Raw genomic sequence first — 18,932 nt, forward strand, 5'->3', positions numbered from 1 at the left:
CAGATCCCCCCATGCGGGATTAACCCTCAAAGTTGGTCCAAGCCCAGCCGCAGGCTGCCAAGACTAGGCCAAGACCAAGCACAGCAGTGGGTTAAGCTGGCCAAGCCTGGGCCTGCGACTTTCTTTACTGGTGAGGCCCTCGTAGGCTAGCCCAAGAAGCCACTATAATATTTTAATGTGTCTTAGTATTCGTAAGTCTTTATTTATTGTTAGTACTTGCCTTTTCAAATTCCTAGGCTTAGTTTTTGAGTTCTTTTGAGTTTCTAGATGCATTAAAGAGTCTTTTTCAGTTTTTTATGATAGTCAAAGAGTCTATGGCTAAGCAATTAATGTTTTCTTGTTTTTAGTTTCTAGTCCTTTATTACTTCAAGAGTTACGTTTTCTTTAAATACTACCTTTGTAGCCAACGAATGTAACATTGAGATTGAATTGAAGAAATGAAACTGAAGCCTTGCTGGCCCAAGTAATGAGTTGAGCATCCCCTCCCCCTCTCACATTTTGGTGAGTTCTTTCTCTCTCCTACCCTCTCTCTCTCTCTCTCTTCTCCCATGTTTTCTTCCCCTTATCTTCTTTAATTTTCAACCTATCATCTTCTTCTTCTCTTCTAGAATTTGACCCTTCAACTTCCACCTGACCCATCATCTTTCCTCATCCCTGCGGCACCCCTTTGCTACCCCTAAACCAGAACCTGATTTATTTCAGATCTTAGCATTCCAACCTGCGCCACTTCCCCAATGGAGACTTAGTCTATCCAAAGAAGACCAGGCCAGGCCTTCATGAGAGGGAGAGGGGCAGACTGAAGGGTAGTGATGGAGAGAGAGGGGGAAGAATCCCCAGGGGGCGGCGGCAGCACCACCCCAGGGCAGTCGAGCATGGGAGGGTCGAGGGAGAGGATCGAAAATTAAGAATAGAACTTACTAAAATAGAAATTAACACTGATCCTATAAAGGTCTTAAATCCCTAATATTTGGGCACAATTGGTCCACTACAATAAAAAAACACAAAAATAATAAGCTCAAGCTAAATTTGAACTACTGGGAATGGAAAATAGAACTAGACTATAAAAATTGTGCTCTTAACTACTACCCTCATAATATAGGCCCGCTAAATAATCCCATTATAATCCAATCCATTGGACCATAAGCCCAATATGTACATAGCTCATCCCAAGACTTATTTAGACTAAAAATAAGCCTTTTCTGTGATTTTCCTGTATCAGAAATGAAAATAAGAAAAAGCCCCAAGCAACTTAACATTTTTTTTTTTCAGAAAGAAACAGTGAGTAGTTTATAGTAAATTTTTTATCCTCTACTAGGATAGGATAATACATATTGTATAATCTGATCCTGTCAGTGGATCTGCTGATCCATCACGATCAGATCATGATCAGCTGGGACCATTTGGCCCCAATCCCAAACCTTTGAACATTGCCTCCCCAATTAGGTGAAGGTTCAAATAACCGACAAATTGAAATTAATGTAACAAAAAGTATCCTCACAATTAAATAAGGGCCCATTAACACTTCATATATATCCAGTCTCCATTACCACTTCTCCATTATGCATAGAACTAAAACTCATTTCGTCTCGGTCGAGATTTCGAGAATTTCAAGTATCTCGATCGAGTCGGAATGAAATGCAACATCGAATTGAAAAATGCAATATTTCGAATATTACGGAAATTTCGGTCATCTCATTACGGAAATTTTGGAAATCTCGGTCATTTTTGGCATTTTACACCCACAGAAAAAAAATATATATCATATTTCGACGAAATTTCATCGAACGGTCAGACTGAAACACCGAAACGAAACGAGATTTAATACTATGCCATTATGTACACAATAAGAATGTAGACACTGTACTGTGAACTTGAAGCTCTTGGGGAAATCAAAACCACCATATGACCATAGGCTAAAGTTGAATAGAATGCATAGAGAAAAGAATCTAAAGATGCATTAGATATCTGTCGGGTGTAATTTGATGCTGCAGCATTCTGCTCATTAATCATAATTCCAGACACTTAGCCATGCTACTAAATAAATGCCATAGACAATTGTATAATTTATTAATGTGGCAACAGAATGAAGACAATAAACTTACAGCTACATTCAGTAATCCAATAAATGGGTATGATGAGATCATCGATTTAGTTAACTTTCTTCGCCGGCCTGTTGAGTGATAGAAGTCCACCATCTTGTCTAAAACCTACAGAGGACAAAGTCTCCATTTGAGAACAGCATCAAATGTTTGAAAGAAAACAAATACAAAGACAGACAGATAGAAAGAGGGAGATGGACGGGGCAGACAGAGAGAGAGAGATTTTGTAATGAATTTCATATAATATTGTCACTCAGTTCCATTCATTCAATTGAAATAGGAAAAACAAAAAAAAATAATAATAACAAATGACAATGACATCACAGCAAAGGTGGTAAGACAAATTAAATAAATAAATAAAAAAGTGCGTATGAAGTGCACGAGGCTCCCACCACAACAGGGTCGGGGGAGGGTCATAATGTACGCAGCCTTACCCCTGCTTTCGCAGAGAGGCGGTTTCCAGACTCAAACCCGTGACCACTTGGTCACAATGGAGCAACCTTACCATTGGACCAACCTGTGACCAGTTGGTAACACAAATTATGCATTCAGGAATTAAGTGTTCAAAAAGTTTTCAAGCATGCAAATGACATTAGGAATAATGTAGGTACATAACTGTCCTTGTCACCAAAAGCAGGGAAATAGGGATCGTCGCATCATTACTCCAAAAGACAGGAAGACAGAAGAATAGAAGGAAAAAACCTAAAAATAGGGCTACACGTGGTTAAAATGATCCTCTTCACAATTGTATTTCTGCCATGTGAAACCAGTTCAGATGGAGTCGTTTTGGTCCATCTCACCATCCAAATCAGCAGCCAGGTCAGCTAGTTCAATTTGAAGATGAATCCGCAAGCTCTACTAATGTAGTCCTAGGTAGGTAGAAGACCCACTAAGGACCAGTACTACAGGATCTGCTATGAACAGGCAATTCGATTGGTGTAAAATATGGAATTAGGTCAAAATTAGGGCTAGGGTTTGAAGGGTTGGTTATGCTAGGCAGGTGTAGGGGAGTCTATCAGTGAAGGTCCAATGATGGATTGATGAGCGGAAAAGTGAAAACTTAAATGGCAGCAAGTTAGGGTTTCGGGCTTCGGGTTTCGGGTTTTTGAAAAGGGTGAAGTGAAGAAATCTAGGGATTATAAAGGGAATTAGGGAGGGAGCTTTGGATCAAGTTCTCCAGGGGTGGAGATGAGCACTCGGCCAAAGTAAGGAAGGATTTTAATGGCTGGAATTGTCTGGACAGTATTTTAGGGTTTTGGGGTTTAATGGGAGTTGAGGGAATTTAGGGTTTTGAGGACTGGATGGGGGCAAAGGTCTGGATCGAGTGGAGGGGGTGTACTGGGGATGGTGTGGTTTGAATTTGAAGTGATTCTGATGGTGGATTAGGACTGTGAGTGTTTTAGGTTATGGGAATTTGAAGAAAACAAAAGGCGGAAATTAGGGTTGGGCTGTAGAGGGTTTAGAAAAAAAAGTATGGGGTTGGGGATGGCTCAAACTTACTTGTAGTTGCAGAGAATAATCAGCAGCAGCAGAACCTTGAATAAAAATTGAAACTTGCAAAAGGAGAGCTTGTACAAACCGCCCGGGCTTCACACTGCAAGGTGTCGATTGGATCACACACCAATCCCACCTACTTTGATCAGACACAAAGCAACTTCACAGTGGAAGAGAAGTAGCAGCAGCTTGCAAAAGCAGAACTTTAATTTCAAAGTGGAGAGTAATGAGCTCCACGATTCTATTGCTTAAAATAATGGCTTATAGCCTTACACCTAATCCGCCTAGGAGTCTACAAGACCCCTAGCCGACTTAACTAGCCCACATTCTTCTCTATATCGTGGGAGGGTGGTGTGGACCCAAAAAAAGGAAAGATTAAATAATAAATAAAAGGGGTGACTCCGATCACTTAAATTGAGCCACTGGTTCAACCAGGTTGGGCCAGTTCAATTTAAAAACATAAAAAACACTTAAAAAAAACCTAAGTATGGATCCACTACTAATACTACTAACACTTCTAGTTGGGCAGCAGCTTCTTGTTCTTCTTCTTCTAGCAGATGTAGTGCTTCAGCTCTGCATCATCTACGCATGGTTCAAGAACTCGGTTGAACCACATGTTGCATGGTTTTGATAGGTTACGCATGGTTTCCACACTTTTTCAGCCATATTTCGGTAATGTTGCAAGTTTTGACCTGAACACCTATATAAATTCACTAAACCCCATCGAAACTTGAGGAAACCTGGCTTGAAACCAGGACAGGCACTTAGTTATGCCAAATATCATTTAAGTAAATGAAAATACCCTTATTTGGATCCAATAAAATAGTTAAAAAGTCAACCCCCAGTTCAAGAACAAAAATTGGATTTTCGGTCGTAGGTGCAATTTCCAACTTTTAAATGTTGAATTCCTTCAATATAAATCAGATTTAAGCAATCTTGGATTTGTTTGAAAACTTTGAGTTTTCCAACAAATCCAAGATTGCTTAAATCTGATTTATATTGAAGGAGTTATATTTTGGTCAAACCTTATTCGATATCATGTCTAGGAACAATATAGTGAATATACACTATCAAACTTAGGTCAAAATCAAAAGTATTAATTGAGTGTTCTCTATGTGAAACTAATGCATGGATTGGGTTCAAAATGTCAAAAATAGGCAGTACAACAAGAATCAAGGCGGAAAAAAAAAAATCTGGGCCTCGAAACCAAGTTTTCGAATTGGCCTAGAGAAAGTATCAGGTTTCGACCGAGATATGGTCGAAACCTGGGAAATCTCAGTTTCTGTCTGGTCAAAACCAGTGTCGGCACCGAGTCCTTGAACCTCAGCTCTACTTCAGCTATTGATTTATACCACCAACACTTGCAGCTTCGGATTCCTTGTCCAATTCTCTTCTTGTTGGTCTAAATAAAGTGTGTAACTCTTGTTTTGGTCACCTTTAGCCATTAGAGTCAGTTCCTAATTGTTTTAAGTTAGTTTGTTGTGTTAGCAACAAATCCTAGCAGAACTAGGAGTTCCACCAGTTTCAAGAACGAGTCAAGAGTTTCTATTTTTGCTTCAGTACTCTACTTGTTGCTATTAGGGATTGTTTGGTGTGTTTTTTAAAGTCTAAAAAGACCTTATTTCCAGTCAAATTAGGACTTCTAGGATTTCAGGTCTATAAATATGTATTTTAGCAGGATCCATAGTTTTCAGTTTCAGCAATTAATATAATTTCTGTGATCAATTCAGATCCAATTTTCTTCTCTTTTTTTCTAGTTTATCTTACGAGAAAACCCAGTATTTTCATCTCAGCCTTTGACAACATTAAGGAAGAAACAATTGTAAACATTTAACCATTTAAACTTATTTAATATCAAAAAGTACATAATAAAAAGTATAATTATAATAAATAAAAGTTTTAGACATTTGGTCTGGTGATGCTTCTTAGTTTGACTGGTTGTGACTTGAAAAGTGGGAAGGGTTAGTAACAGTTTCCACATATTTTGTAAGTGCATGTAAAGCTCCCTTCCCATTGGGGAATTTGTATCCCATCAGCATAGAAAAATTTTAAAGTTAAAACTCACTCAAAGATTCACTACCTGTCGAGAAGTAGGTTTTAATTCTATAAAGAGGTACAATAGTCACTTCCAGGTAAGAAGTGGAGCGTTATGAATAAAAGTTCTGGATGTTTGAAATTCAGTAGGCACTTAAGCAAGGACTTCTAAATATTTTTTACTATTCACATTTAAGTAGCAATTATCAAAAGAGAAAAGAGGTTACAGTCCCTTACTCCACAAATTCACCGAGTACAACTCTCGCATGACAGACTGAATGCAGTTTCTGAAGTACAAATTTATAACTCAGACTGCTCATGTTGGTGGACTTAGTTCCAACCTCCACAAGCCAATTAAATTGGTCCCGGTCCATATACAAGGCATCCATAACCCGATCACCCAATTTATCTCATATTCAATCATAAGCTCTGCATCAAGACAACGACATCCCATCAATACCTACCAAACAAAATCCCATTATTCTTAACCAAACAAAGATTGCCAAACAACAAAATTTCAAAGTTGCTTCAGTTCAGGCCATCTAAACAGGCAAGCAAGATTCCTTCCTCTCATACCAATTGACAAAATTGCCTCCCTCTCAACCATATTCCAGATTCAATGATGTATATTCCCTGGAACTCTTCCATAAGAGATACTGTTTGCTACCATTTTACCTAAAAGCTCAAACTGTTAGGGAAAAGCAGCATCAATGTATACATCAACACTCCCCCACACGAGCAAGCCAAGATCCCATGGTCCTTGACGTGGAGCTCACGCGGCATTTCCTTTGTGCAGCATTGAGGGAGAAGAAATATCAGGAAAACTCTTCTGATGCACTTCCCAGGAGTCGAACACTTGACCTCCCTGCTCTGATACCATGTTCGCTACCATTTCACCTAAAGCTCGAACTGTTAGGGAAGGGCAGTGTCAATGTAAACATCAACAGATACTAATTAGGTAACCATGGATTCAATACCAACAAAGACTTGAAAGAAGGATCACCAATTGACCCCAAAATCAGGGTACTTCTCTCTAACCAAATCACCAAACCTGCCAACAAAGGCAAATGTATTGATCCGGAACCAGGCCAGCAAAAGATCTAATAGTCATAGGTTTATTTTGGATTGCTCTCACTTGTCGAAATATGGATATGAATGCATTTATTTTCATGGGGTTAAATGGTATCTTTCCTACCACTCCTTTGGGGTAAGCTATGTTAATTAACTAGTCTAGCAAATACGGTTTTTACTATTTTCAATCATTAAGGTTTTGTTGCTATTTTAATAAGCCTCAACTTGGCTCTAAAGTCTAAAGTAGATTAAGACCCCCACCAAATAAAAAGTTAGATTAGGAAGTACAAGTTATAGTATGTGTTTTCTATTTTTATTAAGTCCACATTTTTAAGTCATATTAAAAGTCAAAGTTCTGAAGTCATGGTTTATTTTTCAGTTGGCGTTTGAGTACTAGGACACAATTGAAGATTTAAGAAAAATTAATTCATGTGACTACTGTTTTGCCCGAAACACCATAGGGACGCTATTATGGTTGGGAGTAAAATATATTTTTCAAAACAACAAGAAATCGTATTATCACCGGGAAAATTATCCTCTCCAATTCCCTATAGCTCGGCAGTGCGGCAGTGCTAGTATGGATGTCCGACACGTTGCAGCTCGGACATCCAACGGTCTGAGCTTATTGACTATGTTGAGCTCAGACCATTGGATGTCCGAGCTCCCACATGTCGGACATCCACACTAGCACTGCCGCACTGCCGAGCTATAGGGAATTGAAGAGGATAATAATCCATTATCCCGCACCCTCCTTAAAAAGAAAGGGAGAATTTCACAATCTCCACAAGAATTTACCTATGACATCAGATTGTCCCCTAAATAAACTCTCACTTGCACCTAAAAGTGATAGTGGTTGATGCAGATACATCATCAAATGAGGCTTATTTTGATGGGACTAAGTCTAGGGTTAGGTTATATACATGTTGGACCTTTGGTCCCATGGGTTCTCTATGTAATAGGCCATTTTTATGGACCTAAAGTAGGGGTACATATGTTGCATACGGGATTAACTCTATACTTAGTTTAATTTCATGTTTTAAATTAATTTCACGTTTTAAATTGAACCGGTCCAAAGCTGGTTTGAACCGGTGGTTCAATTTAAATGACTTACGTCACCACTTTAATTAATGTAATTTTTCTTTTTTTCTTTTGGGTCCACTCACACGAATTTAGAAGGGAGGAGGATAGTGTTAGCCAGCTACGAGTTTTCATACTCCAAGGCTGAATAGGAGTAAGGCCCTTGGGCCATTATATAAGCAACAGAAATCATGGAGCACCACACTCTCCACTTTTGAAAATTAATTCTGATTTGCAAGGTGCTGCAACTTATCTTCTTCTTGGAAGATTTTCTTGTGTTTGATCAAGGCTGGTGGGATTGGTGTTTGATCCAATCGACACCTTGCAGTGTGAAGCCCGGTTGGTCGTTGGTGGGATTGGAATTTGATCCAATTGACACCTTGCGGTGTGAATCCCGGGTGGTTCTCCTCAAATTCTACTTTCTAGTTTCAGTCAAAGATTCGATTGTTATTCAAGTTCCTCGATCAACAAGCTGCTGCCAATAACTTTCTGACATTACAAGTAAGTCTGAAACATTCCCCATCCCCCCGATTCTTCTTCTAATCCTCTATAGCCCCAAACCCTAGCTTTCCCCCTTTTTATTTTCCATTTCCCAGCAACCATAATTCTGTCCAGACCTAACCCACCATCAGAACTTCACCGAACTGCAGCCATAACACCCCCTGCCCATAACACACACTCGATCCATACTGCTTCCCATTCCCACCAATAAAACCCTAACTCCCTCCATCTCAAACCAAACCCCAGAAACACTAAAACCTACACAGCTCAATTCCACAATCAGAAACTGTCCATACTTGGACCGAACATCACTCATACACCCTATAGCACTCGATCCAAACCCTGGACCCCTCCCCTCATCCTAAACCCTAGATTTTCCTATTTTACACTTTTCAAAAACCCAAACCCTGACCCTATATTGCTGTTAATTCAAATCAGCATACTTCCATCCGTTAAAACATCTCAGGACCTTCACTAATAGACTCCCCTACCTTGACTTGACATAACTCATACATCAAACCCTAACCCTAATTTCACCAAAAACCCTATTTTGACCTAGCTGATTCACCTGTTCATAACAGATCCTGGTTTACTAGCTCCTAGTTGGCCCTCTACCAATCTAGGAGACTAGGACTACATTAGTGGTCTACACAAAAGTCCCATGACTATTGAAAATTAACAATTCTAACCTTGATTTGTTTTTCTTTTCAAGTTATGTTCATCTTCTCCAAACTGAGTGGGACCCACCCGATACCACACCAGTCCCTTTTCATCTTTCCCTTCACTCTTGCACTTGTTCCAAAGTCCAAACCCTACTTTCACATTTTACATGTTTGACCGGCAACAACCTACAGAATACCAAGACAGAGAGAAGATAACAGTAAGTTCTAAACAAAAAACAATATAATGCATGTCGCATGGTTATCTGGGCAGATTTTATCTATATGGCCGTGGAAACCTTGTTAGGCAGTATTACTGGCTCCCCATCCTGGTGATGGTAGCCAGAATATTCCCCGTCAATAGCCTCAACAATGAGGTGCATGTCATGTCCATGGTACAAAATTTCGCAAAATTTCGCCGATATATCGGTGAATTTCGTTAGTGCCGAGACGAAATGTGAAAACGAAACGAAAAAAGTACATATTTGGACAATATTTCGGGACATTTTGGAACATTTCGGTATGTCACAGAAATATCGCAAAATATGGTATATGCCACTTAAAGGGTCAAGTGACTCATGCTATAAATACCATATCTCGCAAGTCTCGGTCGAAATTTCGACCAAGACCTGCAGAGACCTCCATAACTCTATTTTGCTTCTGTTTTTGCTTTCTTCCACTCTTCCAACTTGGATCCAAGCATTGTTCTTCTTCATTTTCGACGGATTGTCGCCAGAAACACGTCGGAGCTTCATCCAAGCTCATCCTCCAAGGATTTTTCACTTCTTATGAGTTTTAATTAGTTTGTTTAAATTTCTTTTATGTCTTTGACTGCCTAATCAATGTGTATTTAACTATTTATACATTAGGGTCAGTGACCTTATATTGTCAATCAAGGGTGCAAGCCCAAAACACCACTTTGAGTTCATTTTTTTGCAACATGAAGGTTTAAATGAGTTTATTTAGCTTAAATAAGGGTGTCCATGAAGTATCAAGCCTAGATATGGCCAAAAACCCACAGAGATGGACTGCTGAAATATTGCAGAAAGAATGCAATATTTCTGCGAAATTTTGACATATTTCGGATATCTCGGTAGGCCTGAGATACCGATATATCGCGAAATTTTATACCTTGGTCATGTCCCCTCACAAAATCTTTACCTACATCTCTGCTCAAGGTTGTTGTACAGTGCATGCACCATAGCCTCATTCCTCTGCAACAGTCTCATGTATCTCATTCTCTAAGCATAGGCTTCCCACTCTTCCTCGAGAGAAGAATTCAATTTCCAAATTTTTTTGATCTCTTCTTTGGCTCTCTTATCTCTTCATGATTCCTATCTCTAGGGCCGCCCAGAGTCATCAAATGCTCTCTGACGCTATGCAAACTCTATTTTTACCATCCTTGTCTGCAAAACCCAAATGATCTGCTCAAGGTTATTGTACAGTGCATGCACCATAGCCTCATTCCTCTGCAACGGTCTCATGTATCTCATTCTCTAAGCACAGGCTTCTCACTCTTCCTCGAGAGAAGAATTCAATTTCCAAATTTTTTTGATCTCTTCTTTAGCTCTCTTATCTCTTCATGATTCCTATCTCTAGGGCCACCCAGAGTCATCAAATGCTCTCTGACGCTATGCAAACTCTATTTTTACCATCCTTGTCTGCAAAACCCAAATGATCTATAATCCATCCAGCAGAAACTCAAAACAGATGCTGCAGTTATCCTTTTGGGAATAGGAGACAATAATCAGTGTGTTGGTAGTCATTGAATCTTTGAACATTCTCTTTAGATGAAATGTCCTTTTAAGTGGCACCACCATCTGCCTCCACGGTTCTCAATCCAGGAACTCTGCCGTATATAAATAACCAGTTAACCACATAAAAGAAGACGCGCTCCAGTTGTGGTCGCTCCAGATAAAGGGACACCACCTAAGCCCATCTAGGTATTGTTGATATCAAGGTTATTTCCAATAACATTCATGATTTCTCAGCAAACCAACAAGACAAAAGACATTAAAGGACTTCATCGGCTCTTGAGAGCGGAGGAGAGGGGGCAGAGACGGATGTGATCAACAATTTCCAATGGTCTCTAGCATCGCCATTGGTGTGCTCTTGAGAGAGGAGGAGAGGGGGGAGAGAGATGTGGTCAACAATTTCCAATGGTCTCTAGCATCGCCATTGGTGTTGACGGTAACCACAACTCAATGTTTAGAGTTACCTCCGTTGCTGACCATATTGATGAGAACCAAAACAAAATAGTATATCCAATGGTCTTCAACGTCATCATTTATGTTAGGCACCAGTGACATAAAAGTGAGAAGATGAGTACAAGGAACAAGTTCACCTGTGTAAGGGAAGGGAAAAGGGTAAGGGGGAAGGAGATCTCAACTAGTCCCACTCAGGTTGGAGAAGATAAGAGAGAGAGAGAGAAGCAAAAAGGTAAATCAAGGTTAGAATGGTCATCTCCAGAAAGTCAAGGGAGTTTCTGATAGATCACTTTCACATTTTAGGGTACAATGAAAGAAGTTCATTTGGGGAGAACCTAATATTATAGGAAAGTGTAACGCCATCTGAAGATTTCTTCCATAGAATTACAAGGTTAAGGGGCAGTTTGAATCTCTATCAAATAAGAAACTAGTGAAATATAAATGAATTCCCTGCGCACACATTGTAAAGTAGTTCTAGATTGGAAGGGATCCAACTAGAAGCCAACAACCAGGATCTCATTTAAACAGGTAGTTTGGTTAGGTCAAATTAGGGTTAGGGTTTAATGGGACCTAGGGTTTGAAGGTAGGGTTATGCTAAGTTGATGTAGGGGAGTCTTCCAGTGAAGGTTTTGTTAAGTTTTAACAAGTCTAGGCCTTTTAACTAGAATCAGCAGCAAGGTTAGGGTTAGGGTTTAAGGTTTTTGAAAAGAGGAAAAGATGTATTTTATGTATTTTTAAGGTTTATGATGGTCAGATAAGGGAGCAACTTGGATAGAGTTTTCCCTAGTATGAGAGGAGAATTCGATCAAAGTTTGGTGTGATTTGGCTGACTGGTTTGGTCTGGGCAGAATTTAGGTATTGGGAAAGTTGAAAACAAAAAAGGGGAATCTTAGGGCTAGGACTGTGAGAGGATTAGAAGAAGAATTATTGGGGATGGGAATGATTCAAATTCACTATTGTTGCAAAAATTCCTTGGCAGCAGCTTGTTTGATGGTGAAAACTTGAATAAAAATCAGAACTTGAAAATAGAGCTTCAAAAGAACCACCCGAGCTTCATACCGCAAGGTGTCGATTGGATCAAACACCAATCCCACCAGCCTTGATCAAACACAAAACAAAAATCTTTAATGGAGAAGAAGAGCAGCAAAAGCTTTTCATTAATATCAAAATTCGTGTACAATACTTGCCTCCCTCCCCCCCTCCCTTTACACCTTATATAAAAGACTTAAAAATAGACTCCTACACTAAAAAAGAAAGGCCTAAGCCAATCCTGAACCTATTGGGTAACCTAAACTGACTAGGAAAATGAAATAACAAAGGAATTAGACTCAAAACATGGCTGGACTTATAGAGTCCTAATCCAACCCAACTTAAATAGTCACATTGATGCAGGTTCATCATAGAAATTGGCTTATTTCTTTAAAAATAGGCCTAGGGTTGGGTTATATACATGTTGGGCCTTTGTTCCTAAGGGTTTTCTATGTATTAGGCCACTTTAATGAGCCTAAACTAGGGGTATATAGGTTGCATACGGGATTAGCCCAATACTTAGTTTATTTTTATGTTTTTTAATTGAATCGGTTCAAATTGGTTGCATCCAATTAGTTCAATTTAAGTGATCATGTGACTTGGTTAAGTGGTCATATGATGTAAGTTGGGCTGGATTAGGACTCTATAAGTCCAGCCATGTTTTGAGTCTATTTCCTTTAGTATTCTGGTTTCCTAGTCAGTTTAAGTTACCTAATAGGTTAGGGATAGGGTTAGGCCTTTTCTTTTAAGTGTCTAAGTCTATTTTTGAGTCTTCTATATAAGTTTGTAAGGGAGGCCAGCATTGAATACGAATTTGATTAATAAAAATTAGCTTTATGCTTGCTTTGTTGCTGCTGTTGCTCCTTGTGAGTGTGCATCCTTGTGGATCTCAAGGTGGAAAGGGATCGGTGGACTCCGGTTGACTCCTTAAGCCGTGACGGCTGGGAGGATCTCTCACTGAAGGTGGTTCCATCCTTCTTTGTCCAAGCTGCTGCCGGTGGATTCCTGCTGTAAGTTTGAATTTTTAAATTCTGTTTTCATTCCTTTTCCTTCCCCCCAATCGATCCCCCTTTATTTTTATTTGGTTTTCCCCATAAACCCTAATCTAACATTGTCTCTGTGAAACCCTAGAACCTGTCCAGCCTTCATCCTACATCTGTTTTTCACCAAAATCAGATCACAGCCTCCCCATACCAATCCCTCCACTCGACCAGACCTGCAGCCCATTCTGATCAGTCCAAACCCTAGTTTTCAGCCTAGATTCTAAACCCTAAAACCCAAACCCTAACCCTAAAAATTCTGGAAATTAAATTTTGTTTCAAAACTTGTTAAAATCTGTTTTAATAGCTTCCCCTACGCCTGCCTATTAAAATCAGATATACATTACACCATTCCCCCATACCTAACCCTAGAATTTAACCTAAAAACCCTAATTCTGCCCAATCAAACCAGCAGCCTTTTTTTAGATCCTATTGCTTGGCCTCTAGTGGGATTTTTCTCCTATCTAGAGCTACATTACGCATGCCCACTAAAGGTGTCACACGACCACTTAACCAAGTCACATGATCACTTAAGTAATCACATGACCACTAATTTCATAAAAATAAAACTAAGTAAGGAATACCGTATGCAACCTAATTACCCATATTTTAGGCCCATAAAAGTGACTTACTACATTGGAAACCCATGGGATCAAAGGCCCAACATGTATATAACCCAACCCAAAGCATATTTCCAATTTAAAAAAAAAAGTACTTTAGGTGATTGATCTACATCACATTGCCCTACACCTTTTCTGGAAAGTGTAAGAGCTTAACATGATAACCTTAGAAACCTTATTAGTCTTATCATGTGCATATTAAGGCTTGTAAAGCAATTATAACAGGTGGAAGTTTGAAATATTCAAATTCAGGTTCCACATTGAAATATAAGGTAACACACAAACAGCCATAGCTAGATACAGAAACAAAACAAATAGATGCAGAACTGATGAATTTATATTACCACGTATGTATTATGTAAATTTTCATTCCTCAAGATTTTTCAACATCCGGCACAGAGACCTCTGTATCTGTGCCCAACACATTGACTTTTGCTTTTCATATAAGGTTCTATAACATTTGCACCAAAGAAACCCCACATCCATGTGACCATGTCCGGACACCAAACCAATCCAGTTAGTAAAATAACATAACATGATACTGAAGAAATAAAGTTCCCAAAGAAAGCTGACATACCTGAGAAACAGAAAGCTCCCGACAAGCCTCTTTCCAGGTAGTGATAAACATACGAACTGCATCATCAGGCAGCAAATGATTATCAACCTTATCCTCAATCACAAGGTCCTTTTTACTGCTGCTTTCTTGGATAGGAAGTTCCAGCTCGGACTCATCCAACTTCGCCTTTCCTCTTTTAGGTGGCTTTTGGGGCAAAGAGTTACTGACATTTTGTTTCCTTTTCCTTCCAGCTGACTTTTTACTCTCATCAGCAGCAAATGATTCACCATCCATTTCAGCTTTGAGACCAAGTCTTGTCATTTCTTCAGTTGCTGATGGGTAAGGACATCTGCTGGCACGCTGATCATTACATTGTCCACTTCGAGAAATCGAGCTCTGATTGCTCAGATTGTTCTCGTCCTCATCATCCTCAGTACTATTATCATCATCACTTTCATGTTCTGAACTAGATGAAACAAATGTAATGTGCTTGCCACGAAAATCCTTATTTACAGAGGAGAATGACTTCATACGCTGAGTTATAGCATTGAATCGTTTGTCAAAATCCTTCTTCTGAGAATGAGTAACGGAAATTTGTGGTATATCAACCTTGACCTTCCTGATTTGGTTTCCAGCAGTAGATTTCAACTCTTTATTAAATTTCGTAAGTGTGGCATCTTCTGCTTTCCTCGCTTCCCGAATGGAAATAATATGCATCCTAAGGTCAAAGATTTAGTGTATAGGTCAAAAAAAGTAGAGACAAGATCAATTCAGTATTGTTTTCCATTCACGAGAAATAATAAAGAAATCCCAATTCCCAGAAAATTACAATACCACCGGATAGATTAGAAATTTCCAACTAATATAACACAGGTTTGCTCCATCCATTTCTAACAAATATTACTGTCATCCTTTTCTATTCAGGAAAAAAAAAAAAGGACATAACATATAGATATCATAATGCATCCAGTATCTTAAATTTGCACTTTCTTCTGAGAAGAAATATCTCAATCATGGTACTAAATCTCACAGAGAATTCGGTGAGATTTCTTTAATTTCGGTACGGCCAAGACGAAATGGCATGTCAAAATAATAAAAAAAAAATGACCAAATTTCGGTCGAAATTTCGTCTGTTTATAGCATCCCGCCGAAATTTCGCTGACAAGTTACAAACCCAAGTTATAAAAAAGCAATGTCTCGTGACTCTCGGTCAAATTTTGACCAAGAGATCTCTCTACTGAGTGAAATTTCGTTCCTGGGTGTCAAATGAAATGGCATGTCGAAATTTTTTTAAAAAAATGACCAAATTGCGGTCGAAATTTCGTCTATTTGTAGCATCTCGCCAAAATTTCGCTGATATGTTACAAACCCAAGTTATAAAAAAGCAATGTCTCGTGACTCTCGGTCGAAATTTTGACCAATAGATCTCTCTACTGAGTGAAATTTCGTTCCTGGGTGCTGCTTCTTTGTGCTTTTTTTTTCGATTTTTCACCGCATTAACACCAGAATCACTCATTGGAGTTTGCTAGCACATCATTGAAGATTGCTCCACTGTCTCAGGTAAAACCCCTTTCTCCAAAATGTTTTTTTGCAAAACATATGGTCAATACATGTTTAGTGTTGAATTTATTATATGTCATACACCGGAGGCTGATCTACAACCTCACAGTGTCGAATATTTTCTGTATATAAATTATTTTTGTTTTTCTGCTTCAAAATTTTATTTTCCTACAACAAAATGCACGTCGCAGTAATTATTATTAGTAGACACTTGTATTAGGAAAGTTTGTTGACATCCAAATTATGTACTTGATTCTATGACTCAATGAATCTATGTTTGTATGATTTACTTGTTTTACTTGCCTATTCTGTCTTCTAGCACTTAGACAATGTGTAGGTATATATTAGGATTCGACCATATACTGCCAACCAAGGGTGCAAATCCAAAACACCACTTTGGGTGACTATTTTTGCAATATAAAAATTTAAAAATGTTTATATAGCCTAAAACAAGGTTTCCATGAAATATCTGACATCAATTTGACCTAAAACCCAACGAAACAGCCAACCGAAACCTCGCACGAAAAGAGAGAAAATTTCAGCGAAATCTCAGTATCTCAGAAATTTCGGCCAGGCCTAAATGACCCTCTGAGACAAGATTTAATACTATGATCTAAATCACAGACCTTGAATATAATTATCTAAGTCTTACTCATCATATCTTCGAAGGGGGTTAAGAGGAAATCGAATATAAGAGATTAGCAACCTCTCCTAGAGGTCTCAAATGGAAAGCGATATTACAGTCACCATATTGATGAACTTTTCAAACTAATGAAATTTTAAAAGAAGTGTAATCGGTCAGCTGACATTGACAATATATCTTCTCACCTAGCAACATACAGGAAGTCAGACCCCCCAAGTAGATGTTACACGGGTTTAGGCATGGGGATTGGTTACAGTAATGTGTAAAGGACTAGGAACCATAGAGCATTCCACAGAACTTAGGAGATGGAGATAAGACCCCAAATATGGGCATGGGGACAGGTATTCAGCTAAAATGTGTCAAAAAAAAAGGAGATTAATATGTCAAACTAAGGGGGATTAATCGTCTTCTTCATGGCCATGTCCAAGTATCAAACTTTTGGGTGTGCGTCAGATCCATACCCCTACCAACACCCATGATATGACGTGATATGTCGTGTCAACATGAGTACTTTAGGGATACATGAAACGTATGGTTACAAAGCCCCCAGCATTACATATATTATGAGCTCAAAGGAAGGGAAAAAGATATCTATAAGCTAGCTAAAATGAAGGAAAGGAAGAGTGGAGATTTCAACCATATTAGATGCATTAAAATGAAGATGATAAAGTAATAATAAATAATGAAGATATTAAGAGAGATGGAAAAATTATTTCTACAACTTACTAAATGAAAACGATAGAAAGTAGTAATGTTTAAAAATGTTGTAATAATCAACAAGAAACCACAAAACTTAGATATATACGAAAATTAGGGTGTCTACAGTAAAGGAAATTTTAAAGAAGATGAAAATAGGTAAAGCAATAGGTCAAGATGGTATTCCAATAACGGTGTGCAAGAGCTAAGGAATTTCTGGAATAACTTGGCCAAGTTATTTAATAAGATTATGAGCACAAGAAAAATGCCAAATTAATTGAGGAAAAACATTGAGGTTCCGATTTATAAAAATAAAGGTAATATTCAAAGCTGTAAACCTAAACATGAATGAATCATGCTATGAAATTATGGAAGAGAGTAATTGAAACCCACCTGAGATAAGAAACTAGTATTTCAGCTAACCAATTTGGTTTCATGCCAGAAAGATCAACCACAGAAGCTATTTATTTCCTTAGGAAACTAATGAAAAGATTTAGATAATGTAAGAAGGATCTCCATATGGTCTTTATTGACTTAGAATAAGCCAAAGTTCCAAATCTCCGTTCCGAGTCGAAACCGAGATTTCCTAGGTTTCAGTCAAAACCTAGTATTGTTTGGGCAAAACTTGACATGTCATGTGCTGGTCGAAACTGGGCTGGTTGAAATTGGTTAAAATAGGTCGAAACTTGGTGTGCTTTTTTTGGTCAAAATTATCAAAATTTCTGAAATATTGTCATAATATGTCAAAACCTGATCAATACAATATTACATAAGAGTTTCGTCTTAGAAACTTGGGAAACCAAGATCTTGAACCATGAAAAAAGCTTATGATAGAGTCCCTAAAGAGTTTATTTGGCAAGTATTAGAGAAGAAAAGTGTTTTGAGCTGTGGGCAGAGTTAAAGATATCTATAATGGTGTAGTAACCAGTGTATGAACCATGGGGGGCAGGTAGTGAATTCCCAATTACAATAGGGTCACATCAAAAATCGTATTTAAGCCCATATCTGTTTGCACTAATTATAGATGAGCAGACGAAAGACATTCAAGATCAGATCCCTTGGTGTATGTTTTTTGCTGATGATATTGTTTGGTGGATAAAACAAAAGTAGAGAGAAATGCAAAGTTAGAATTATGGAGATCAACTTTGGAATCAAAAGGTTTTAAGTTAAGTAGAAGAAAAACATAATATATGGTGTGCAACTTTAGTAAAAATAGGACTGAAAGGGACGTGGTGAAAAATGATAATAGAGAGATACTGCAAAGTAAAAATTTTAGGTACCTAGGTTCAATCATTAATAAAGGAGGAGAAATGGAGGATGATGTTGCACAGAATTAGAATAGGGTAGATGAAGTGGAAGGGTGCATTTGGAGTGTTGTGTGATCACGTATTCATTTGAAACTCAAAGTAAATTTTATAGGACAGTTATATGACCAGCAATGATGTATAGAGCTGACTGTAGCGAAGAAACAACATATAAACAAACTTAGTGTAATTGAAATGAGCATGTTGAGATGGAGTGGTATAACTTTTTAAAACAAATAAGTAATGAACAAATTAGAGCTAATTTAGGAGTAGCTCCGATACATGATAAGTTGAAAGAAAGTCATTTGAGGTGGCATGGACATGTGAAGTAGAGGCCTTTGA

The 18,932-nt window shown here is 38.3% G+C and overlaps 1 protein-coding gene across 2 annotated transcripts in view; it reads right to left on the minus strand.

Annotated features, from left to right (window-relative positions):
- The window catches only part of LOC122667521 (protein NO VEIN), an 81,135-nt gene that overhangs the window by 60,333 nt on the left and 1,870 nt on the right, over positions 1–18,932 (minus strand). For both annotated transcript variants that reach the window (XM_043863812.1, XM_043863814.1), the window contains exons 3-4: positions 14,409–15,105; positions 2,103–2,207 (exon numbers count right to left, since the gene is read on the minus strand). In XM_043863812.1, coding sequence (XP_043719747.1) covers positions 2,103–2,207; positions 14,409–15,105 — 802 coding nt within the window. The remainder of the gene's footprint in view (positions 1–2,102; positions 2,208–14,408; positions 15,106–18,932) is intronic.

Source organism: Telopea speciosissima, chromosome 7 (assembly GCF_018873765.1).
Source record: "Telopea speciosissima isolate NSW1024214 ecotype Mountain lineage chromosome 7, Tspe_v1, whole genome shotgun sequence".
NCBI classification, from domain to species: Eukaryota; Viridiplantae; Streptophyta; class Magnoliopsida; order Proteales; family Proteaceae; genus Telopea; species Telopea speciosissima.